Source organism: Sus scrofa, chromosome 2 (genome assembly GCF_054392235.1).
Source record: "Sus scrofa isolate SSC_HxYL_T2T_F1_AM1 chromosome 2, Sscrofa_HxYL_maternal_Yorkshire_Landrace_v2.0, whole genome shotgun sequence".
In the NCBI taxonomy this organism is placed as follows: domain Eukaryota; kingdom Metazoa; phylum Chordata; class Mammalia; order Artiodactyla; family Suidae; genus Sus; species Sus scrofa.
In genome coordinates, this window is record NC_139384.1 from 41,798,000 (window position 1) to 41,819,275 (window position 21,276).

At 44.8% G+C, this 21,276-nt stretch overlaps 1 protein-coding gene across 4 annotated transcripts in view; it reads right to left on the bottom strand.

Annotated features, from left to right (window-relative positions):
- Positions 1 to 21,276, bottom strand: part of NELL1 (neural EGFL like 1) — a 945,951-nt gene that overhangs the window by 842,110 nt on the left and 82,565 nt on the right. For all 4 annotated transcript variants that reach the window (XM_021085298.2, XM_021085297.2, XM_085011744.1 and 1 more), the window contains exon 3: positions 985 to 1,135. In XM_021085298.2, coding sequence (XP_020940957.1) covers positions 985 to 1,135 — 151 coding nt within the window. The remainder of the gene's footprint in view (positions 1 to 984; positions 1,136 to 21,276) is intronic.

Consider the following 21,276-nt stretch of genomic DNA (forward strand, 5'->3'; position numbering starts at 1 on the left):
ACCACCCCAAATCCTCAGCCCCTCCCCCATACATACACCTTATGTGCCAGCCACTGACCTATTCACCCGTTCCTTCCCAAAATCATAGGAGCCCCTTTCTGGAAGGCTGTTCTTCCCATCCCGTACTCCTTCCCATTCAGCCAGTCAAAGATCTACTCATTCTATTTCCTTAATCAATCATCTTCCTTTCTGAACCCTTTCTCAGCTTACTACAAAGCTTAACAGAACTGACAACCTACCTCTACCTTTATTCCCTAAATCCCGGTTTCCAGCACTGTACCTACAGCTCTTCGTGGCCTTCATCTGTCCCTCTTCCCTACCAGCTCATGTGATTCTTAGAATAAAAATTGTTCTGTAGTATTCACTTTAATATTTCCAGTTTCGAGCCGCAGAGATCCTGCATAAAATAAGCAAGATAACTGTTTCTTAGAGATGGTTGTTAAATGTAACTAGTTAACTTGCTTGATGAGCTAAATATGATGGAAAGAATTTTGGGTTTGTTTTTTTGTTTTGTTTTGTTTTTTAGCACCACACCTGCGGCATATGGAAGTTACCCAGGCTAGGGGTTGAATCAGAGCAGCAGGTGCTGGCCTATGCCAGATCCGAGCAGCATCAGCAACCTACACCACAGCTCACAGCAATGCCAGATCCTTAAGCCACTGATTGAGGCCAGGGATCAAACCCACATCCTCATGGATACTACTCAGGTTCATAATCCACCGAGCCACAACGGGAACTCCAAGAAGGTGGTTTTATATGAGGAAAGTCTGTCAGAAGATGGAAAACAGGTGAGAAAGACAGTCACGAGTAGTCTTTGAAGGGCAAACATGAAAGCCACTTTACTCAAAGTTAAGTGCTGAAAGCAAAGTTAGTCCATTGACTGTTCAGCAGGAACAAGGCCTCGGCTAGCTGAACACTTTTTTGGCATCCTGTATAGTCCACGAATTCCAGGTAGATGTTGAGAAGTAGAAAGCCCTTTCTTACCTGTGTTCCAGTTCTCGAATAGACAGTATCACTCCTGAAGTGGATGGTTTCTGCTGTACAGTGGCCAGAAAGGTGAATTCACTCTTATTCCGGAAGAGCTGAATTAATTTCTCACTCACGTGAGGGGCTGCATGAATCTCTCTTTCTGTATCTAAGGGTCCAGCGGGAAGAACAGGAGAAGCAGGAAGAGGAAGAGGAGGAGTAAAAGGGAAGAGAAGAAATACAGCAGGGAAAAAAAGGACAGGGAATAGGACAAGAAAAGGGAGAAAAGATGCACAATTAAAAATGCCTCATCCAGAGGATCCAAGGTGTGTTTTCCCTTTTCCCCTCTTGTCAATGGTTTCGATTTTCAGGCTCCGCCCACCTCTCCATACAGCTGCGTGCATTCAAGGCAAAGCCCAGAAATACGGTCTCGGCCACCCTGCCCACTTGTCACTTTGACAAGTTCGCAATTGGCCAGCCAGTGATTTTCTGACAGGAGTTTTGATGGGACACTGAGCAATCGGGCCTGCAGCAAACGGATTAAGTCGCCGTAAATAAGGCAAGAGGCTGTCAGATAAATGGGGTCTAACATTCAGAGAATCCTGAGTCTGGCAAAACCCAAATGCCACTCAACAGGCTCCAATTTCGCTTTTCTGGTGGCCTCAGTTTCTTTCTCTTCTCAATGCACCTAAGCAAACCTGTCCTTGCCTGGTCCTCAGCAGAGATTTACTCGAGCTAATAATGCCGGGCTACCCTGCTTTTGCTTTGAGAATAAATACAAGGCATGCTCGTGATCCATCAGTGTGCCTGGAAGTTCTCTGTAAACATGAGCTGGATGACTGTCCTCTTGAAATATTAAAGTTGAGGCCAATTCAGCAGGCCTAGAAGTGTGCCCATCCAGCTAACCCTACTCCTGGACAGGAATCTTTCTTTCTGCAACATCCACATAATGAGAGACAGCCCTCATTTCCTACTCAGGCTCAGCCTTGTCATGGTAGCTGGGCCTTATATCATTATTTTGCACCCTTCTTCCTGGCATCACGAAGTGGGCACCCAGGAAGCAGAATCAGAAAACCACTCAAAGTATGGCAAATCAACGCAAAAGCCACGTTTGGTGGCCTTCTCTCATGTCCCAACCATGTCCTCTGACTACATGATAACCACCTGGTTATTTCTCCAGGACGGCACAAGGGGCCTTTGAAAAACGCAAAACTGCATTATCTACAATAGTCAAGACAGGGAAGCAACCCAAGTGTCCATCAATAGATGAATAAGATGTGGTATAGAAATACAATAGAATCCTACTCAGCCATAAAAAGAGTGAAATGGAGTTCCTGTTGTGCCTTGGGGTAACGAACCCAACTAGTACCCATGAGGAGGCAGGTTCGATCCCTGGCCTTGCTCAATGGATTAAGGATCCAGCATTGCCGTGAGCTGTGGTGTAGACTGCAGACATAGCTGGATCCCGAGTTGCTGTGGCTGTGGTGTAAGCCGGAAGATGCAGCTCTGGGAATTTCCATATGCCGTGGATGCAGTCAGAAAAAGAAAAAAAAAAAAAAAAAAAAAAGAGTGAAATCATGCCATTTGCAGCAACCTGGAAGGACTTGGAGGGCATTATGCTCAGTGCAATATGTCAGAGAATGACAATACTGTACAGTATCACATATATGGAATCTTAAAAGTACAGTAAACTAGTGAATTACCAAAAAAGCAGCAAACTTACAGAGAGCACAAACTAGTGGTTACAGGATGGGGGACAATACAGGGTGAGGGAGTGGAAAGTACAAACCATCGGTTCTAAGACAGGCTAAAAGGATGTACTGTATAACACGGGGAACACAGCCACTATTTTGTAATAATTAAATGGAAAGTAACCCTTAAAAACCATATGAACTTTTTTCTGTCTTTTTAAAAGGGGCCACACCCGCGGCATATGGAGGTTACCAGTCTAGGGGTGGAATCAGAGCTGCAGCCACCAGCCGCAGCGTGGAATCTGAGCCCCATCTGCGACCTACCCCACAGCTCATGACAATACCAGATCCTCAATCCGCCAAGCAAGGCCAGGGGTCAAACCTGCGTTCTCATGGTTGCTAGTCAGATACATTTCTGCTGAGCCATGACGGGAACTCCCTGTATAAAATTTTTTTTTTTTTTTTAAGAAAGAAAATCATAGAACTGCAAAGGCTGCATTGCCCAAGCATCACAGACATGTATTCAGACTTTGAAGAACCTCATCCTAACGAGTAGTTTTTTAACGAAAACCCTTGAATTCCTTCCCTGTCCCTCATCCCGCCCTGCCCCTGTTTTTGGCCACTCCAGGCCTATGGAGCTCCCAGGCCAGGGATGAGATCTAAGTCGCAGCTGTAGCAACACAGGACCCTTAACCCACTGGGCCAGGCTGGGGATTGAACCTGTGTTCCAGTGCTCCAAAGATGCCATGAACCCATCGCACCACAGTAGGAACTCCAAACCCTCAGGCCTCAGTCTTCTCATCTGCAAAATGTGGGTGTGGACTAGGTGATTCCTCAGGGCCTCCCCAGCTTAATCTCCTCTAATTCTACACGTTGCTATTTCGAGTTTACAACACAGAAAATATCACCACGGTCTTCCAGATGTAAAAGTCTAAACTACGGACAGGTGGGAAGCATGGTTGTTCCTCTACCATGAAGGTACCCAACCCCAAAACATTCTGCCCACATAAAACCTACCTGAATGACACTTGCTCTTCTGCCCAAAGGCCTTCGCTACTTTACCACTAAGTGGCATGATGGCAAGCTTTTGTCCAGGGCTGAGATAAGAGACAGCCACTTAAGGAATGCTTCTATGTCTACAAAATCTCAACCAAAGATTTTCCAGGTTGATGTTCAAAACCTATTAGATGTATGATCACTTTATGAACTAGCCATCATTAGCAAATGTCTGTTAACGTTATTTTTATTATTACTACTGCCGGGCAAAGATCCTCAGTAAATTTCCCTAGAATTTAGTGCCAGGAAAAAACACTCGGTTCTTGAGATTAACTTCTGTGTTTACTTCTTTTCCTTTTTAGTACTTCCTTCTTCACGCATCAATTAAGAATCAACTGGTCGCAGCTGCCTAGTGAGCTTATTAGAGGAGTCTGAAGCTTGGGCCCAAAGAAAAGAGGGCCACAATGGATCAGTGATGCCTGCTGGGAGAAAGACGCATGAATATCACATCAGATAGGGGTGTCCCCACAGCTCATCCACTTCTCACCTGGGGAGATTATCAAGCCCCACGGCCAATGACCCACAAATTCTATCTGCACCCACAACCTCTCCCTCAAGCAATATCTTTCTTAGTATCTCATATGAATACTTAATATCATTTCAAGTTGTACTCACCCACGGAGGTCTTGTTCTCTCCCCCACCTCCCTATTCTCTCCTAGAGTTCCCAGGCTTATAAATGGAAACACCCACTTTCTCAGGTCAAAAAAAAAAAAAAAAAAAAAGCTATAGAAATTGTCCTTGATTTTTTCCCTTCTTTCACCCTCTGTATTTGATTCACAAGCACGTCATGAGGGTCTCCATCCCTGGAATCTGTCCACTGCCTCCCCAACTTCACTCTTGTCCAAGCTGCCATCATCTCTCCAATAGCATCCTAACTGGTCTCTGTGCTGCTATACTGCCCTCCCTCCTCCATTCTCCACATAGCAGCCCAAATGCACTTTTTTTTTTTTTTTTTTGTCTTTTTAGGCCTGCACCTGCAGCATAGGGAAGTTCCTGGGCTAGAGGCTAGAGGTCAAATTGGAGCTGCAGTTGCAAGCCTATGCCACAGCCACAGCAACACCAGATCCAAGCCACATCTGCAACCTACCAGGCAGGTTATGGCAACTCCAGATCCCTAACCCTCTGAGCGAGGCCAAGGATCAAACCTGAATCCTCATGGATGCTAATTGGATTCTTAACCCACAGAAACGCACCTCTTAAAGCAGAAGTCAGGATCATTTCTACCTCCTACTTAAAACCCTCCAATGGCTTCCCGTTGCTCCCAGGAATAAAACTGGGCTCTTTTGGAGTTCCCATTATGGTACTTCAGAAACAAATCTGACTAGGAACCATAAGGTGGCAGTTTAATCCCTGGCCTCACTCAGTGGGTTAAGGATCTGGCGTTGCTCTGAGCTGTGGTGTAGGTCGAAGGTGCAGCTCAGATCCTATGTTGCTGTGGGATAGATCGGCAGCTGTAGCTCCAATTCAACCCCTAGCCTGGAAACCTCCATATGCCGAGGATGCGGCCCTAAAAAGCAAAACAAAACAAAATCTGGCTCTTTGGCATGGTCACACATAAGTTAACTCTTGCCTGCCTCTCCCTGCTTCCCCCTTCAGATCTCTCCGCAACTGCAACAGGTCACTCCCTCCAACACAGGCCCCCATTCAAGTCCAACACACCACTTTGGTCATCTTCTCCACACCACTTATCAGAGTATAGGTATTGTGATCAATTATTTCCTTGTATCACCTATCATGATCTTGTTTCTTGGGTCTTACCTTACTTCCCTTCTTTCTACACTAGTCTATAGGCTCCATAAGGGCAGCCATCCTTGGTCATTCATTGTTGCATCCACAGTTCTTAGTGGCTGGCAGAAAACGGCATCCAACAAAGGCTTATTGGATGAATTAACTAATGTATTTTCCATTTATGTCACTTATATTGTAACTTGAAGTAACACCCTGCAAATATTACAGTCAGACAACAGTATGATACTTTTTGGAAAACTAGGATATACATGGGTACTTCTTAAGAGCCAGTAGCTATCAAATTAAAATTGATGCTCAATGTCAATTCAGCCTATTCCACTTTGTAGGACATCCCAGCTAAGAGTCCAATCCAGTCTGACCATGCTTCTGCTCACCCAACCCCAGCCCCGCCCCAGAAAACTGAAGGTTCCTTCTGCCAGCTTTTCTCATTTTTCATTGTAAATGATTGGCACACTAAAGAGACACCATTAGCACTCAGAGTGAAATGTAAAAAAAAAAAATCTATTTCGATACATTGAGATTTTATGTACACTGTCATTTTCAAAAAAGCTCTTTCAAATGTTTACCATAATTCACCAACTAAAAGAACATAAGAAAGTAATCCCACTACTCCTTGTTATATTGAGGCAGTAACATTGGACCAGATCTTAAGGAACTGAAGACTACTAAGTTCTGCAGGTAACTAAGTTGTGTGACTTTGGATAAGACATTTTACCTGAGTCTCACACTCATCTGAAAATGGAAAGGACTGCACTTCATGATCTCTAAAGTTCTTTTGTAGTTTTAACATTTCATTTCTGTGAATCACTCTACCCTGCTCCTAGCTGAACAGCAAAAGGATACCAAGGGTATTTTCCATGTATAAAACACCCACAGGAGTTCCCTGGTGGCCTAGCAGTTAAGGGTCCGGCATTGTCACTGCTGTGACATATGTTCGATTCTTAGCCCCAGACCACGAACTTTGGCATGCTGTAGGCATGGCCAAACAAAAAACAAAAAACAACAAAAAAAAAAAACACCTAGGTTCTGTGATTTTTCTCTTTTGCCGACTTTCCATCTCAACATAAACATTATTTGTCAGGTACTGAAAATAGTGGTATGTCACCTAGTTTGCAGCAGCCTGCCTTTTTTTTCCTAAAGTGAAAAGAACAGCCAATGAAAACCAGTTAATGAGGACCTATCATGAATGTTATATTTCTAGACGTAACCACTGTAATGTATGGTTGCTGTATTATTTGAGAATATTCAAGGAAGATGGATAAAACCTATAGGCAGTGTTAAATATAAATAACAAGTTAGAAACCTTTGAAACCTGTTAAATATAGATCCAATAAATGGAACATATGATGAACATAGATAAAAAGGATTGAATAAGAGTGTCACTTATAAATAGAATGGGTGGGGAGCTCCTGTCATGGCTCAGTGGTTAATAAATCCGACTAGGAACCATGAGGTGGCGGGTTTGATCCCTGGCCTCGCTCAGTGGGTTAAGGATCCGGCATGGCCATGAGCTGTGGTGTAGGTCGTAGACAAGGCTCGGATCTGGCATTCCTGTGGCTGTGGTGTAGGCCAGCGGCTACAGGTGCAATTTGGCCCCTAGCCTGGGAACCTCCATATGCTGCGGGTGTGGCCCTAGAAAAAAGACCAAAAAAAAAAAAAAAATAGAATGGGTGGGAGGACCAAGCCATAATGTACAAATGCCATCTTCGAATAGCCATGTATGTCAGCCCTACATCTGACAGCCATCTGTGATACTCACCTCCTTCCCTTTCTGGCCCCATGCACACACTCTCTCTCAGAAATGCAAATAAAACCCATCACTGCTCACCACGTTAACTGGTGAACTACAGCTGTGGCCAGGCATATTTGCCAGAGTCCCTCCCATAGAGACAGCATGTAGGCACCAGATGCCTCTCATTGACTGAATCCTCTTTTCTATAATCTCAGTGCCAATCATGTGGCCACAGCTTTGGAGAGGAAACCCATGGGGCAGAGAGAAAGACTGATTATAGGAACAATGCATAACTCAGGAACCCAGAGGGCTAGGAGCCCATCTTTCTTCCCTCCCCCTACTTCTATCTTATCCGCTCTGGTTCCCCTGCTTCCTGCTGGGTATTTTTAATCGATTTGATAAGCCACGTGATCCAAGCATCTGAAGTTGGTCTACTTGTGAGGCTTCCGGTTTTGTGACCTCTAGGAGTATACTTGGAAGCTACCGCTGCATCAAGGTAATTTGCCTCACAACCCCCACTTAAGGTGAGGATTTACACTTTAAAAAAGAGACAGAGAGAGGGAAAGAATGTCGTTCCAAATACTCAAGGGGTTTTGCATGATCTAGTTAAGAAGTGCTAACTCAGCACTAAGGGTTAAGTGCTTTTTCCTTCCTAGGATGAAATGGCTCTACCTAGTCAATTTTCAAGAAAGACTGAAAATGCTAATGTGATGATTAAGCATGGAAAAAAAGTCTTCAGTGAAGGGAGGAGGCTGAGGAGTGGAGGAGAGCGATTAAATCATGGTGTTCATAGGCTCTTCTCTGCCGAATATGGAAGCAACTGCATTGCCCTTTACCCTGGCTTGCAGGGTGAGGAGGGCGGTGATTTTTATCGCATATACCTGTGCTTAAACACCTAGTTGTGCTTACTCGGTTCAAGGCACTGGCCAAAAGGTAAAAATAATACAGTTTCTGCCATCAAGGGTAGCTGCATAAGCAGGACATTTACCTGGTGACAACAGGTAGCATAGGGCAATGCACAAAGGAAGGTAGGGACCCGGGGAGGTTGGGAATGACATTGCACAGGATGCATCTTTGAGAGTGAGTCCAAAAAAAGATGAATAAGCATTTACCAGGCAGAAGAGGGGGAGCAGAGGGCATTCCTTGCAGGATTGCTGTGCAGCTGTGAACACCCACTTGTTTTCCATTATCCTAGCATTTTTCTTTCTCTGCAAGCCTCTCTCACTAAAAGTCGAGCAGGAAAGCATCTATTCAACTCAATACTGGAGGGAACTCTCTACTGATCAGTGAGTTAAGGGAACAGAAATGGCAGCAGCCAGAAATAGGACAAAACAAACACACCAAGGCAGCCCGCCTTGGCCTTAACCGATGATGCATTGAGGAGACATTTTAGTAATCATAGCATGTTTACACGGAGAACCCTAACGCATGGCAGGACCTTGATATAGACATAGCACATCCTTCTGGCCCAAGTCCCACATAAGTATGTGATTAAGATTGGCCCCTAAAGGTAAACCAACACTTGCTGATTTAAAATGACAGTCGCTTTTCTAAGTACAGAGGACATATGCCATTTCAGAACTGCCAACTGTCCACAGGGCAATTCCTACCATGAGAGGGGAGGCTTGTGTCCCACCAGTAGGTCCTGCGGCCCTTCTTTGACAAGTTCAGATGTTATCAATCCGAGCACTTGCAAAGCAGAAGAAATCACAAGCAGAAAGTAGTAGGACATCTGAAAACTCCCACTTAATGTCTAAGAGGTTTCTTGCTCCACTAACAAGTTCACAGTCATGTCCCAGTAACCCCCATTTGCTCCAGAAGCCAGAAGGATAAAAAGCAAACATAAACAGCTCATTATGGTGCAAAGGGCAGGGTTAACTGCTTTGCACATATCGTCATACTTAGAATCATCTTAGAAGTAGCCATTATTTTTCCTACATTACAGATGCGAAAACTAAGGCTTACAGAATTTAAATGATTTTTTTTTCCTATGGGTCTGCACCTGTGGCCTATGGAACATCCCAGGCTAGGGGTCCAATCACAGTTGCAGCTACAGGCCTACACCACAGCCACAGCAATGCTGGATCCAAGCCACGTCTTTGACCTATGCTGCAGCTTGAGGCAACACCTGATCCTTAACCCACTGAACAAGTCCAGGGAAAAAACCAGCATACTCACGGATACTAGTCTGATTCTTAACCTGCTGAGCCACAACAGGAACTCCTAGAATTTAAATGATATTCTCAAAGACACTGAGCTAGGAGTCCATTCTCAGATTGCACCCTGGTAGGCTGGTTCCGTATGGGACATTCTTCACGTGCTACATCTGCTGTCGGCTAGTGGATATGATCTCTGTGTTTGGTGCATGTAGAAAAAAAGACAAATCATCACATACCCAGTGCCGGACACCATTTGCTCAGGAAATATTTACAATTTGTACAACCCCTAAGAGCTAAATAGCATCCCTCCATTTTACAGGTAAAGAAACTGAGGCACAGAGAAGTTTTATGGCTTGCTTCAGGTCATGCTGAATAGAGATAACATTGAGTCTTGCCCCAACGCAAACAATCAGGCCACTCCATGACACTGGTGCTCCCATTTTCATCCCGCTGTCTTTCCTCTCTCCCATCAGCCTAGCCACACGAGCCTCCTGTGCCTTCTTCCCAGGGCCATCTTCCTCCCTACCTTGGTGTCTCCGCATCTGCAGAGACCTCTCCTACTTTCTCTCTTCTGTGGGTACCAGCTTACTCATTACTCTTTCAGGCCAGCATTCTCTGACCAACCCGGGCCAGCCCAGATTCCCTATGTTGCCTTCACTGTGCTTCTTGTAGATATCAAGGCTTTATGTAACTCATCATTCTATTCTATTTCATCACTTCATTGGTGGCTATCATGCCCATGAGACTGACTTCCATAGGGAAGGGTGTATTGATAGATATTCGCACTCAGCCTGGTGCCTGGGCCACAGCAGAACCTCAACAAATGCTTGCTGCATTCATCATCTGTATATCTTGACTCCTAAGCATGGAGCACAACAGAGAAGGTTTACCAAAGACTCTCTACTATAACCCCAACCTGCTGAGAAAAAGTCCATTAAAATAATGAGCCGCCTAAGGAATAATAAAGCCAGGAGAGCGCTCCCAACTCCTCCACTCGGGGACTCAACCCAAGGAATCCTGTGACACACAGCATTCATCAATTTCTTTGTAATTACTGTGTGACTCAAGCAAAAGAGATTTAGGTGCCCCCACCATTTTACTAATTAAATCGTCATGGTAGGGGAGCTGAGCTCTTACCGACGTTTAAAAAATACCGGTAAGGAAAACCACTGCATCCCCTGGTCATTAAGATGTTAGCAAATTGTGATCATCTTCTCTTTAGGCTGCCTGTCCCCCCCGACACACACACTAGCCCCATAACCTACCAGTGATCAAGTCTCCTCTCCAAATCCTCACCCCTCCAGCTCCTCCAGTTAGATCCCTCAAAATAAAGAGAGAGGTAAAGCATGGCTGTCAGCTCTATTAGCATCACGAAAAGGAAAACAAGAAAAGTGTGATGAAAAGATCTTTTTAATATGAAGACTGTATTATATAAGATAAGAACCTCCAATTATAAGATAAATAAGTTCTAGGGATGTAATATACAGCCTAGTGACTACAGTTCATACTGCATCCTCTATTTCAAAGCTGCTAAGAGAGTACATCTTAAAAGTCCTCATGACAAGCAAAAAATGGTAATTATGTATGGCGATGGATGTTAAACTTATGCAGTTAGTCATTTTGCAGTATACTTATATCACATCATTATGCTGTACACTTTAATACAATGTTATATACCAATTATCTCATTAAAATGGGGGGGGCAGGCAGAGGAGTGACTGCATCATGTAGCAAAAAATCTATCTGGGGAACGGTTATAAATGAAACTGTGTGCACCCGATGGAAAATTAAGTAGAATAACATAATAATATCAAGAGTATTAGAATAAGACAGGAGGAGTTCCCGTCGTGGCGCAGTGGTTAATGAATCCGACTAGGAACCATGAGGTTGCGGGTTTGACCCCTGGCCTTACTCAGTGGGTTAAGGATCCGGCGTTGCCGTGAGCTGTGGTGTAGGTCGCAGACGCGGCTGGGATCCTGCGTTGCTGTGGCTCTGGCGTAGGCTGGGGGCTACAGCTCCGATTCGACCCCTAGCCTGGGAACCTCCATATGCCGTGGGAGCGGCCCAAAGAAATAGCAAAAAAAAACACACACAAAAAAAAGAATAAGACAGGAAATTCCCAGGCAATAACATCAAGCAAGAACATAACTGCATGGATGTGTCATCAAGAATTTGAAAAAACACAAAAAACAAAAACGTATTTAGTGATGCACGACAGAAAGATGGGATTGGCATTCAATCAAAATGTTAGCACTGGGAACTAATCTGGGTGACATTGTTCTTTCCACATATCCGAATTTTTCAGATCTTCTCTGAGAATTATTTTAAGGAAAAAACAATCTTATGCTAGAATATTAAGGGCACATGATGGAAATGAGGGAGAAGCAAAAAGGGCATCCTACAAAAGAAGACAATAAGCACCAATCACCCAGCTTTCAATCATGAAATTATGTATCTTTTCTTTTTTTTTTAATACTTTTTTTTATTTCCCACTGTACAGAAGGAGGTCAGGTTATCCTTACATGTATACATTACAATTATATTTTTTCCCCCACCTTTTCTTCTGTTGCAACATGAGTATCTAGACAAAGTTCTCAATGCTATTCAGCAGGATCTCCTTGTAAATCTATTCTAAGTTGTGTCTGATAAGCCCAAGCTCCCGATCCCTCCCACTCCCTCCCCCTCCCATCAGGCAGCCACAAGTCTCTTCTCCAAGTCCACGATTTTCTTTTCTGAGGAGATGTTCATTTGTGCTGGATATTAGATTCCAGTTATAAGTGATATCATATGGTATTTGTCTTTGTCTTTCTGCCTCATTTCACTCAGTATGAGATTCTCTAGTTCCATCCATGTTGCTGCAAATGGCATTATGTCATTCTTTTTTTGGCTGAGTAGTATTCCATTGTGTATATATACCACTTCTTCCGAATCCAATCATCTGTCGATGGACATTTGGGTTGTTTCCATGTCCTGGCTATTGTGAATAGAGCTGCAATGAACATGCGGGTGCATGTGTCCCTTTTAAGTAGAGTTTTGTCCGGATAGATGCCCAAGAGTGGGATTGCAGGGTCATATGGAAGTTCTATGTATAGATTTCTAGGCTATCTCCAAACTGTTCTCTATAGTGGCTGTACCAGTTTACATTCCCACCAGCAGTGCAGGAGGGTTCCCTTTTCTCCACAGCCCCTCCAGCACTTGTTATTTGTGGATGTATTAATGATGGCCATTCTGACTGGTGTGAGGTGGTATCTCATGGTGGTTTTGATTTGCATTTCTCTTATAATCAGCAATGTTGAGCATTTTTTTCATGTGTTTGTTGGCCATTTGTATATCTTCTTTGGAGAAATGTCTATTCAGGTCTTTTGCCCATTTTTCCATTGATTGATTGGTTTTTTTGCTGTTGGGTTGTATAAGTTGTTTATATATTCTAGAGATTAAGCACTTGTCAGTTGCATCATTTGAAACTACTTTCTCCCATTCTGTAAGTTGTCGTTTTGTTTTCTTTTTGGTTTCCTTTGCTGTGCAAAAGCTTTTCAGTTTGATTAGGTCCCATGGGTTTATTTTTGCTCTAATTTCTATTGCTTTGGGAGACTGACCTGAGAAAATATTCATGATGTTGATGTCAGAGAGTGTTTTGCCTATGTTTTCTTCTAGGAGTTTTGTCTTTTCTTTTTATGGCCACACTTGCAGCAAATGGAAGCTCCTGGGCCAAGGGTTGAATCAGAGCTGCAGCTTGGGCCTACGCCATAGTCATAGCAACGCCAGATCCAAGCCACATCTGTGACCTACAACACAGCTTACAGCAGCACTGGATCCTTAACCCACTGAGCAAGGCCTGGGATCAAACCCACATCCCCACGAAGACAATGTGGGGTCCTTTACCCACTGAGCCATAACGGGAACTCTGAACCTCCGTGTCTTTCAATCAGTGAGCCTCCCCACACTCTCTCCAGCCAACCTCAACCAGGTTTGGCTTCCCATGGAATACCACCCCCTTCCTTAGTGCAGGGGATAAGTCACCTTCCAGAATGGCCTGCTGGGGCATTTCAACAGGGACACCCAGCCCATGACAGTTCAAGCTGATGGGACCAAGGTCTACTTTGATAACTAACAGTCAAGTCATCTCATTTTAATTCACACTGAAGGTCAAGAGTCTGAGAAAACAAAAGTATGCCCATGACATAGCATATGAAGCTGCACAAGAGGTGTCAAATACAGGCAAGAATGTTGATCCCAGCACCCAGCACAGGATGCTCTCTAGGTTTGGCTGGTGTTTTTCTTGGCCACAGCCACGGCATGCCAAAGTTCCCAGGCCTGGAGTCAAACCCACACCACAGCAGCATCAATGCTGAATCCTTAACCAGCTGCACCACAGGAGCACTCCTCTGGGTTCTTATAAAAGAACTGAGGACAGTCTTTGTCCCAGCCCTCCGTAAACTACCCACCCATCTATGCAATCATTTGCTCATTAACTCTTCACTTTTCAAACTTTTATTGACCACTCTTCTGAACCAGGCACTACGGACAAAACTGACCACATTTTCTATCTGCCAGGGGCTCAGAATCCAGTCAGAAAGACACAAACATAAATGAATGGGAACTGTTGGGCTGTTCAGTTCAGAGACATGAGAAAATTGGGCATGCTCAAGAGGCAAGATGGGGCTGGGAAAACCTGGTGTAGGACAAGAGAGCTTCCCCTCAGACACTTGATCTTCCCAATGAGGAGCAGTGCAGGGTAGTGGTTAAACAGTCTGACTTGGAGGCTGACTGGCACAGATTCCAGCTTCAGCACTTACCAGGTATGTGACCATGGACCCATTAACCTCTCTGTGCCTTTATTCCCATCTATAGAATGGGAATAAAGCTGCATCTAACACAAATAGATAGTTTGAAGACTAAATTGATTCAGACATGTTTAGTCTTCAAACAGTGTGTGCCACACAGGAAGCAGAGGCCAAGTGTTCATTTGGAACACAGCTGGGACAGATTCTGAGTCCTGGAGGATGGGCAAGTGCCAAGCTATGTCAGCTGCCACCATGCCATGAGAACCTTGGAGCCACACCAGGTGAGCAGTGGTTGCCAGCCATGGTTGGAGGCCTGGTAAATGGCCAGTGCTACCTCTCTCCTCTTCAATTAAAAAGTGGGCAGGGTCGATGGCACTCCCAGCTACTCCCGTCTAGAGCCAGCCACCTGCAATCATCCGAATATCTTTGAATTTCTGCTGTGTGCTAAACTCTAGCAAACGACTTGAGCTATACTAATTTTTTTTTTTTTTTGTCTTTTTGTCTGTTTAGAGCCGCACCTGCAGCATATGGAGGTTCCCAGGCTAGGCGTCCAATTGGAGCTGTAGCTGCCGGCCTACAACCACAGCCACAGCAACGCGGGATCTGAGCTGCGTCTGTGACCTACACCACAGCTCAAGGCAACACTGGATCCTTAACCCACTAAGCAAGGCCAGGGGTCAAACCCGAGTCCTCATGGATGCTAGTCAGGTTTGTTAACCGCTGAGCCACAATGGGAACTCCTAGCTATACTAATTTAATCTCAGAGCACCTCAGCCGATATCAGTATTCTATCTCCAGGTACAGAGAGTTTAGAAGCTCCCTATTAAGTACTGTCACTGGATTTCAAATTTGCACCTGTCCATTGCCAACCAGAATGTGCCACTGCCTCAGCCCTCTCTACCTGTCTCAGCTCAGCCGGTGTTTGAACAGCAGCCCCTCCACGTAGCCTCTGCCAGACCTTGGATAACTCAGCTTCCTTCCTTCAAATTTGAGTTGCCTCACCTATAATATGGTGGAAATACCATCCAGGTGGCAGGGCTCAGTAAGCAGTAATGAACATATGGAGTACAGCCAGTGAGTACAGAGCTTGTCCTCTGTAAGTATGTCCCCTCCCCTGGGCTCTCTTTAGGACAGCATTTCTGAGATGTTTTGCAAAGATTTCAGAAATCTACACACTGAAAGTCTGAGCTTTTAATATTTGCCAGGGGGTTCACACGCATGATCACATCTCATATTCCTGATAACCCATCGGGTAGGCATTAACTATCTCACCTTAAAGATAAGAAACCTCTGGCTTGTACAAACACAGTAACTTGCCCAAGATTCCACCTCTAGCAAATAGTAGAGATGTGCCTTCTGACTCCAACTTTTCAATTCTTTCTGGATATTTCTGTATGTCTTCCCCAGTCCCGAGACAAGAAATGAAACTTCTCCACTCCACTCCAACACCAGGTTTCCACTATCTAAGAGGTACCCTTCCTCCAAAACCCACAACTGCCCCATATAGACTCTCTCGCCAGTTTTAAAAGTCTGGAGCAGCAGGCTTACCTAGTTAAATTTGATTCCCTTTTGAGCATGGTGCTAATTCTCAGGCTTAAGAGAGACGTTTTAGATGCTATACTGGCTTTGACCTTGCCACTTCTACTCAAATTCAATAGTAAACAGTAGGGCATCATGTTCAACTGCCAAGCTCTCTAATTTATGATTATTCATTATAAATCATTTTTACATGTTGCTTCAAATGCTGTTCAAGAATAAAAATCTGCCTGCATTGAAATGCACAGTGATTTTAATATGCAAACCTCCTACAGAGATGATGTCTCATTTTAATTATTGTTTCGGTTTAATGGGTTTTCATTAAATTAGAGGATGGAGTAATTACGAGGGTGAACAGCTAATGTTTCCGAGGTAAGCTCCCGTGGCTCCATGGGCAAAAAGACAGTTGTGGTAGAGAGAAGCAGAAAGAGATACTCTTCCACATAAGCTTCTATCCAGCCTGATAGAAAGCTGCGCTGGCTGTTTCTCTCCCCCAGCTTCACAGCAGAGCTGGCTGTCTCCTCACTGGCGATACGAAGCCAGCACCTCCACGCATGTGTTTGACTTGTGGAATCTTAATCACATAACTTCTATCAGGAACCCAAGCTAACCCCATTTATCAGGCCAGAAAGTGCTCTTAAAAGCCCACAGCCTGCAAAGCTGGATGTCAAATCATAGGAACACACTCCTGATGAAATGGTCTTGCTCACAGGCAAGTAAACTGAGTTGGTTTGGGGGCTGAAAATGTCTGACTGCCTGCCCCTGGGAAACTGGTCCAACTTCAACATGGGCTGCCATGATCAAAATCATGTTAATTAGCCAACTATCAGAGGCTCCGTGAGAAATGACTTTGGTGGCCTCAGAGATATTTCTCCCCAGTAACTGCACAAATTTGGCACTCAGGGACCAAGAGGCCAGCATTTACCTCAACGGAGTGGAGGAATGAATGGGGGGTGGGGGTGGGGGGTAAAATGAATGCTCTGCTGGGGTCCCAGTGGTCAGAGAAAAGAGTTATAACTCTATACTGGAGGGAATGGTGGCTCTGCATTGCGGAAGTTTGGACCTGGGGAGAAGGAGCTTGGCAAGCGCCAAGTAAGTGGAAGGAAAAAGAGAGGGGAGCTACAGTGGGTCCTTCCAGAAATAACTGGCCTTTTAGGTTAGGGCAGGCCTGATCACTATGCATGCCAAGAAAGTAATACTAATACGGGAGCCTTTCACTATGCTACGAAAAGGAGGGGAAAAAAATCTTTTCCCACAACAGAGAAAAATGATAAAGCAGCATCAGTCCCAGGTAATGCAGCAGGAACAAAGTGATAAAGAAGGTACTCTCTCTGCTCAGCACTGCCCCACCCCAGACTGATACGGACCACCTGCCAGGGCCCGTGTTTGCTGGCATGGCTGCTGGAGGTTCTTTATTTGAAGAAGGTTTCTTATTTCAAGAGTCCTGAATATTTCCAAAAGGATCATGATTTGCAGCCCTTCAGTGGAATGCTTTCTTTTTGTCCCCTTTTACTTCCACTGCCCTAAAAAGCGCATCATCGCCTCTTAGATCACGTGCATTAATCTAATTACACGCCTTGTTAGCTAATTAGTTCCAGAGTCACTGCTGGGGAGGTCTCCCTCACCATTTATCTATCTGCGTTGGCCACTGGGTATCTGTGCTTCCCAGTTCCTGGGGAAAATGTGCCTTACAACCCGGTGCCAAGGATGGACAGTAAAGATTTCCTGACACCAGAAATTCCAGGCTTTGAACAAATGCTCCAAGAAATGTGGGCATGTGTGCAGAAAGGGGTTCTGGGTGTGGTTTCATGCAGACTTGCTGTGCTTCTTTGAAAACTGACCTCCTCTTTAGAGATTTTATTCCTATCCTATTAAACATTAATGTCACCCTTAAAAAGAATCATTGGAGACGCTGCTTGCCTGAACTCGAAGCCAATTGCCAACTGGCTATTGGCTCCTTCTCCACCAATTTCCCATGATCACTCTCCCAAATGAGATCAACAACCAAGGGCTTGAATCACAATCCCCATTTACAGAGGCTTTTTTAAAGAAACGAACATGTCCATTTGGGGGGAAATTGGACTTTGATCACTGTTGCAACTAATTTATCTCTGGCAGGTCCTGAGGTAACAACCCTGAGTCAGTTTTCAAAATAAATTACTTCTTCAGTGTATTTAATAGTGTTTTCTTGATAAATCAGTGTATTTAATAGTGTTTTCATGATAAATCATCTCCAAGAGTGGTTTCCAAGGAAGCTTTTCAACCTGGATGTGATCTGACAGCCAGCAGATACGCTTTTCAGTTCCCTGAACTTCCCTCACCTAGAATGGTTGCAAGCACTCTTGGGTCCCAGATGAGCCCTGGGAGCATAGCAGATGGGTGATGCCTGGGGCAGGGCAGGGCGAGGCACAGGTGAGGGGCTCCATGGGTAAGAAATCTCAACTCTTCCCCCACCTGGAGCTCCAAGTGCCTTTTCCCTGCCTATCTAAAACCTACCCATCTCTCAAGACCCAACCCAACCCCTCCAACTCCATAAAGCTCTGGAGCCCCCAGTTGAGGGTGGTTCCCCCGCTACACTCCAAAATATAATCATTCACCCATTCAAACGTCTATACGTGGAGCATATTCTCTGTGGCAGGCACTGTACCATGGTGAATAAGACAGGCTCGGTCTGAAGAGAGACATCCAGCCAGTATTTTCAGCTACACAGCCAGGACCGCCCACTATGACTCATCTTACATTCTTCATCTTACCAAACCCAGTGGCCAGTTCTCCATCCTTAGCCTAACTGGCCTCTCAGCAACCTCCCAATGGTGGTCCTCTGCCTCTTTTTGGAAGCACGCCACCTTTTTGGTAGTGCATTCTTCTGGATTTCTTCCTACCCCTCCAACCATTTTGAGGCTCCTTCTTGCCCTCCTCTGCCTGCTCCCTAACTGTCAGGGTGTCTCAGGGTGCATCTGTCCTTCAGCAAGCCCTGAGCTCTCCTTCTACCAAAACACTCCATCCTCTTGACCATAGTACTCCAACAGCTGCCAGACACCAACTTGCTTCCACTTGTGTCTTTCTCTCCACCTCCCTCTCTCACTTCCTCTTTCATGTAGCCATTAGACAACCAAAGAACTCTTTTTCAAACTTAAATCACATCATATCAATCGCCTCAGCCCTTTATCTTAAACCCTCCAGTAGCTGCCTGTCTTAAGTTTCCTACCATTGCCTAACAAATTACTGCAAACGTAGTGGTTTAAAACAACCAAAACGATCTTATGGTTCTGGAGGGCAGACATCTGAAGGGAGTTTTACTGGACCAAAAAGAAGGTGTGGGCAGAGCCACCCCCCTCCAGAAGCTCTTGGGGAGAATCCACTTACCTTGCCTTTTCCAGCTTTCCTAGGTTCATGCCCCCTACCAATCCTCAAAATCAACTTTGTAGCATCTTATCTCTCTCTGCCTTTACCTTCATCCCACCCTCTCTCTCTCTCTAACGAGCTTCCTGTTTCTATTTTATACAGATACTTGTGATTACAGTGGCCCCACCTGGATAATGCAGGCTCCGCTCATCTCTGCACCTGAAGACCCTTAACTTAATCACATCATCAACCTTTTTTTTTTTTCTTAAAAGGCCACACCGGCATATGGAGGTTCCCAGGCTAGGGCTTGAATCAGAGCTACAGCCGCCAGCCTACACCACAGCCTCAGCAACACGGGATCCAAGCCACATCTTTGATCTGCACCACAGCTCACTGCAACATCGCATTCTTAACCCACTGGGCAGGGCCAGGGATCCAACCTGTGTCCTCAAGGGTACTAGTTGGGTTTGTCACCACTGAGCCATGATGAGAACTCATCTTCAAACTTTTATCATGTAAAGTAAACATAGTCACAGGTTCTGGGAATTAGGACATGCATATCTTGGGAGAGTCATTTCTCAATCTACCATATTAGCCAACACAATTGAAGTAAGACCTTAACTCCTCACCATGGGCTGAAAGACCCCACGTGACTTGGTGCTGCTTGCTGATGGGGCTGAAACGAAGACCAAACTTTTACTTTGGCCCTGACCACACTCTCCGACATCTGGTATTTCCACCCACACTGGCCATCCTTGTGCCCCTTAAACTTTTTGGATCCAAGGGTTTTTGCATCAGCTGTTCCAAAAATGTCAGCTCTAGTGCAAAACAGCTTGGATTCAGTTCTCAGTTTTACCACTTCCTGGTCCTAATCTTGCCCAAGTGATTTAAGCTTCCCTTGCCCCTGTTTTCCTTTCTGTAAAACAGGGCTCATAATACCCATCTCCCCTGTAGAATTACTATGGTTTATTTTAGGGATGAAATGAGTTAACAAATATAAAGAACTGAGAATGGTACCTAGCACATAAAGTGTTCATCATTAATAATGTAAGTGATGGGAAATAATACTATTATCAACCCAGACACCACCACTACAAAGAAGACTTCCCCAATGATCCTGCCTAAAGTCAATTCTCTCCTTTCTTTCTCTCTTCAGTATTCCTATTTTATTTCCTTCATACTATATATGACTATCTAAAGTTACCAATTTATGAATATATTTGTTCACTGTGATGGCCCACATTCACTGGAACTGAAACTTCATGAACTTGGAATTCCCATCATGGCTCAGCAGAAAGGAATCTGACTAGTATCCATGGGGATGCAGGTTTGATCCCTGGCCTCACTCCGTGGGTTAAGAATCCAGCATTGCCATGAGCTGTGGTGTAGGTCAAAGATGAGGCTCGGATCCTGTGCTGCTGTGGCTGTGGTGTAGGCCAGCAGCTGCAGCTCCAATTCGACCCCTAGCCTGGGAACTTCTATATGCCCCATGGCCCTGAAAAGACCAAAAAAAAAAAAGAAAGAAAGAAAAGAAACTTGACGAACTCAGAGACTCTGTCTTTTCTGCTACACCTCTAACAACCACAACAGTGTCTGTCACAGGGTATACATCAGTACTTGCTGAATGAATGAATGATATATTTCTCTCCTCCCTGCACCTGGACCAAAGGCCCTGAAGGGCAAAGCATCTTCCACAGGCCTCCTGTGCAATCAGGACCCATCACAGTGGCTGGAACATGGCAACACAGCAGACTCACAGTTAGTGCTTGTTGATGGATCAACATGTAAATGAGCTTTAGAGGTAGCTTTTAAAGAAAAGCACTTTAAAAAAAGATTTTTCTCCAGCCAGGCCCTCGAAGACTGAAGGAAAAGGGATTCCAAAGTTATATGTGGGAAAAAAAGCAAGATTCAAAGCATAAGTCCAGGAAGCTGCACCCCGCAAGCTCACCCTATGCCCAGCACACAAGCTGAAGCACACACTGGTGGGTCAGAGAGCTTTCTAAGCATGGTGAAGCCTTCTGTTTAAAGGAAATATCAACAAGGATGCTGAGCATATAGAACAGACCTGTGGTTGCCCAGGAGAAGGGGGTTGGGGAGGGATGGACTCGAAGTTTGCAGTCAACAGAGGCAAAATATTATATATAGAATAGATAAACAACAAGGTCCTACTGTACAGCACAGGGAACTATGTTCAATATCCTGTGATAAGGCACAATGGAAAAGAATATGAAAAAGAATCTATCTATGTGGATAACTG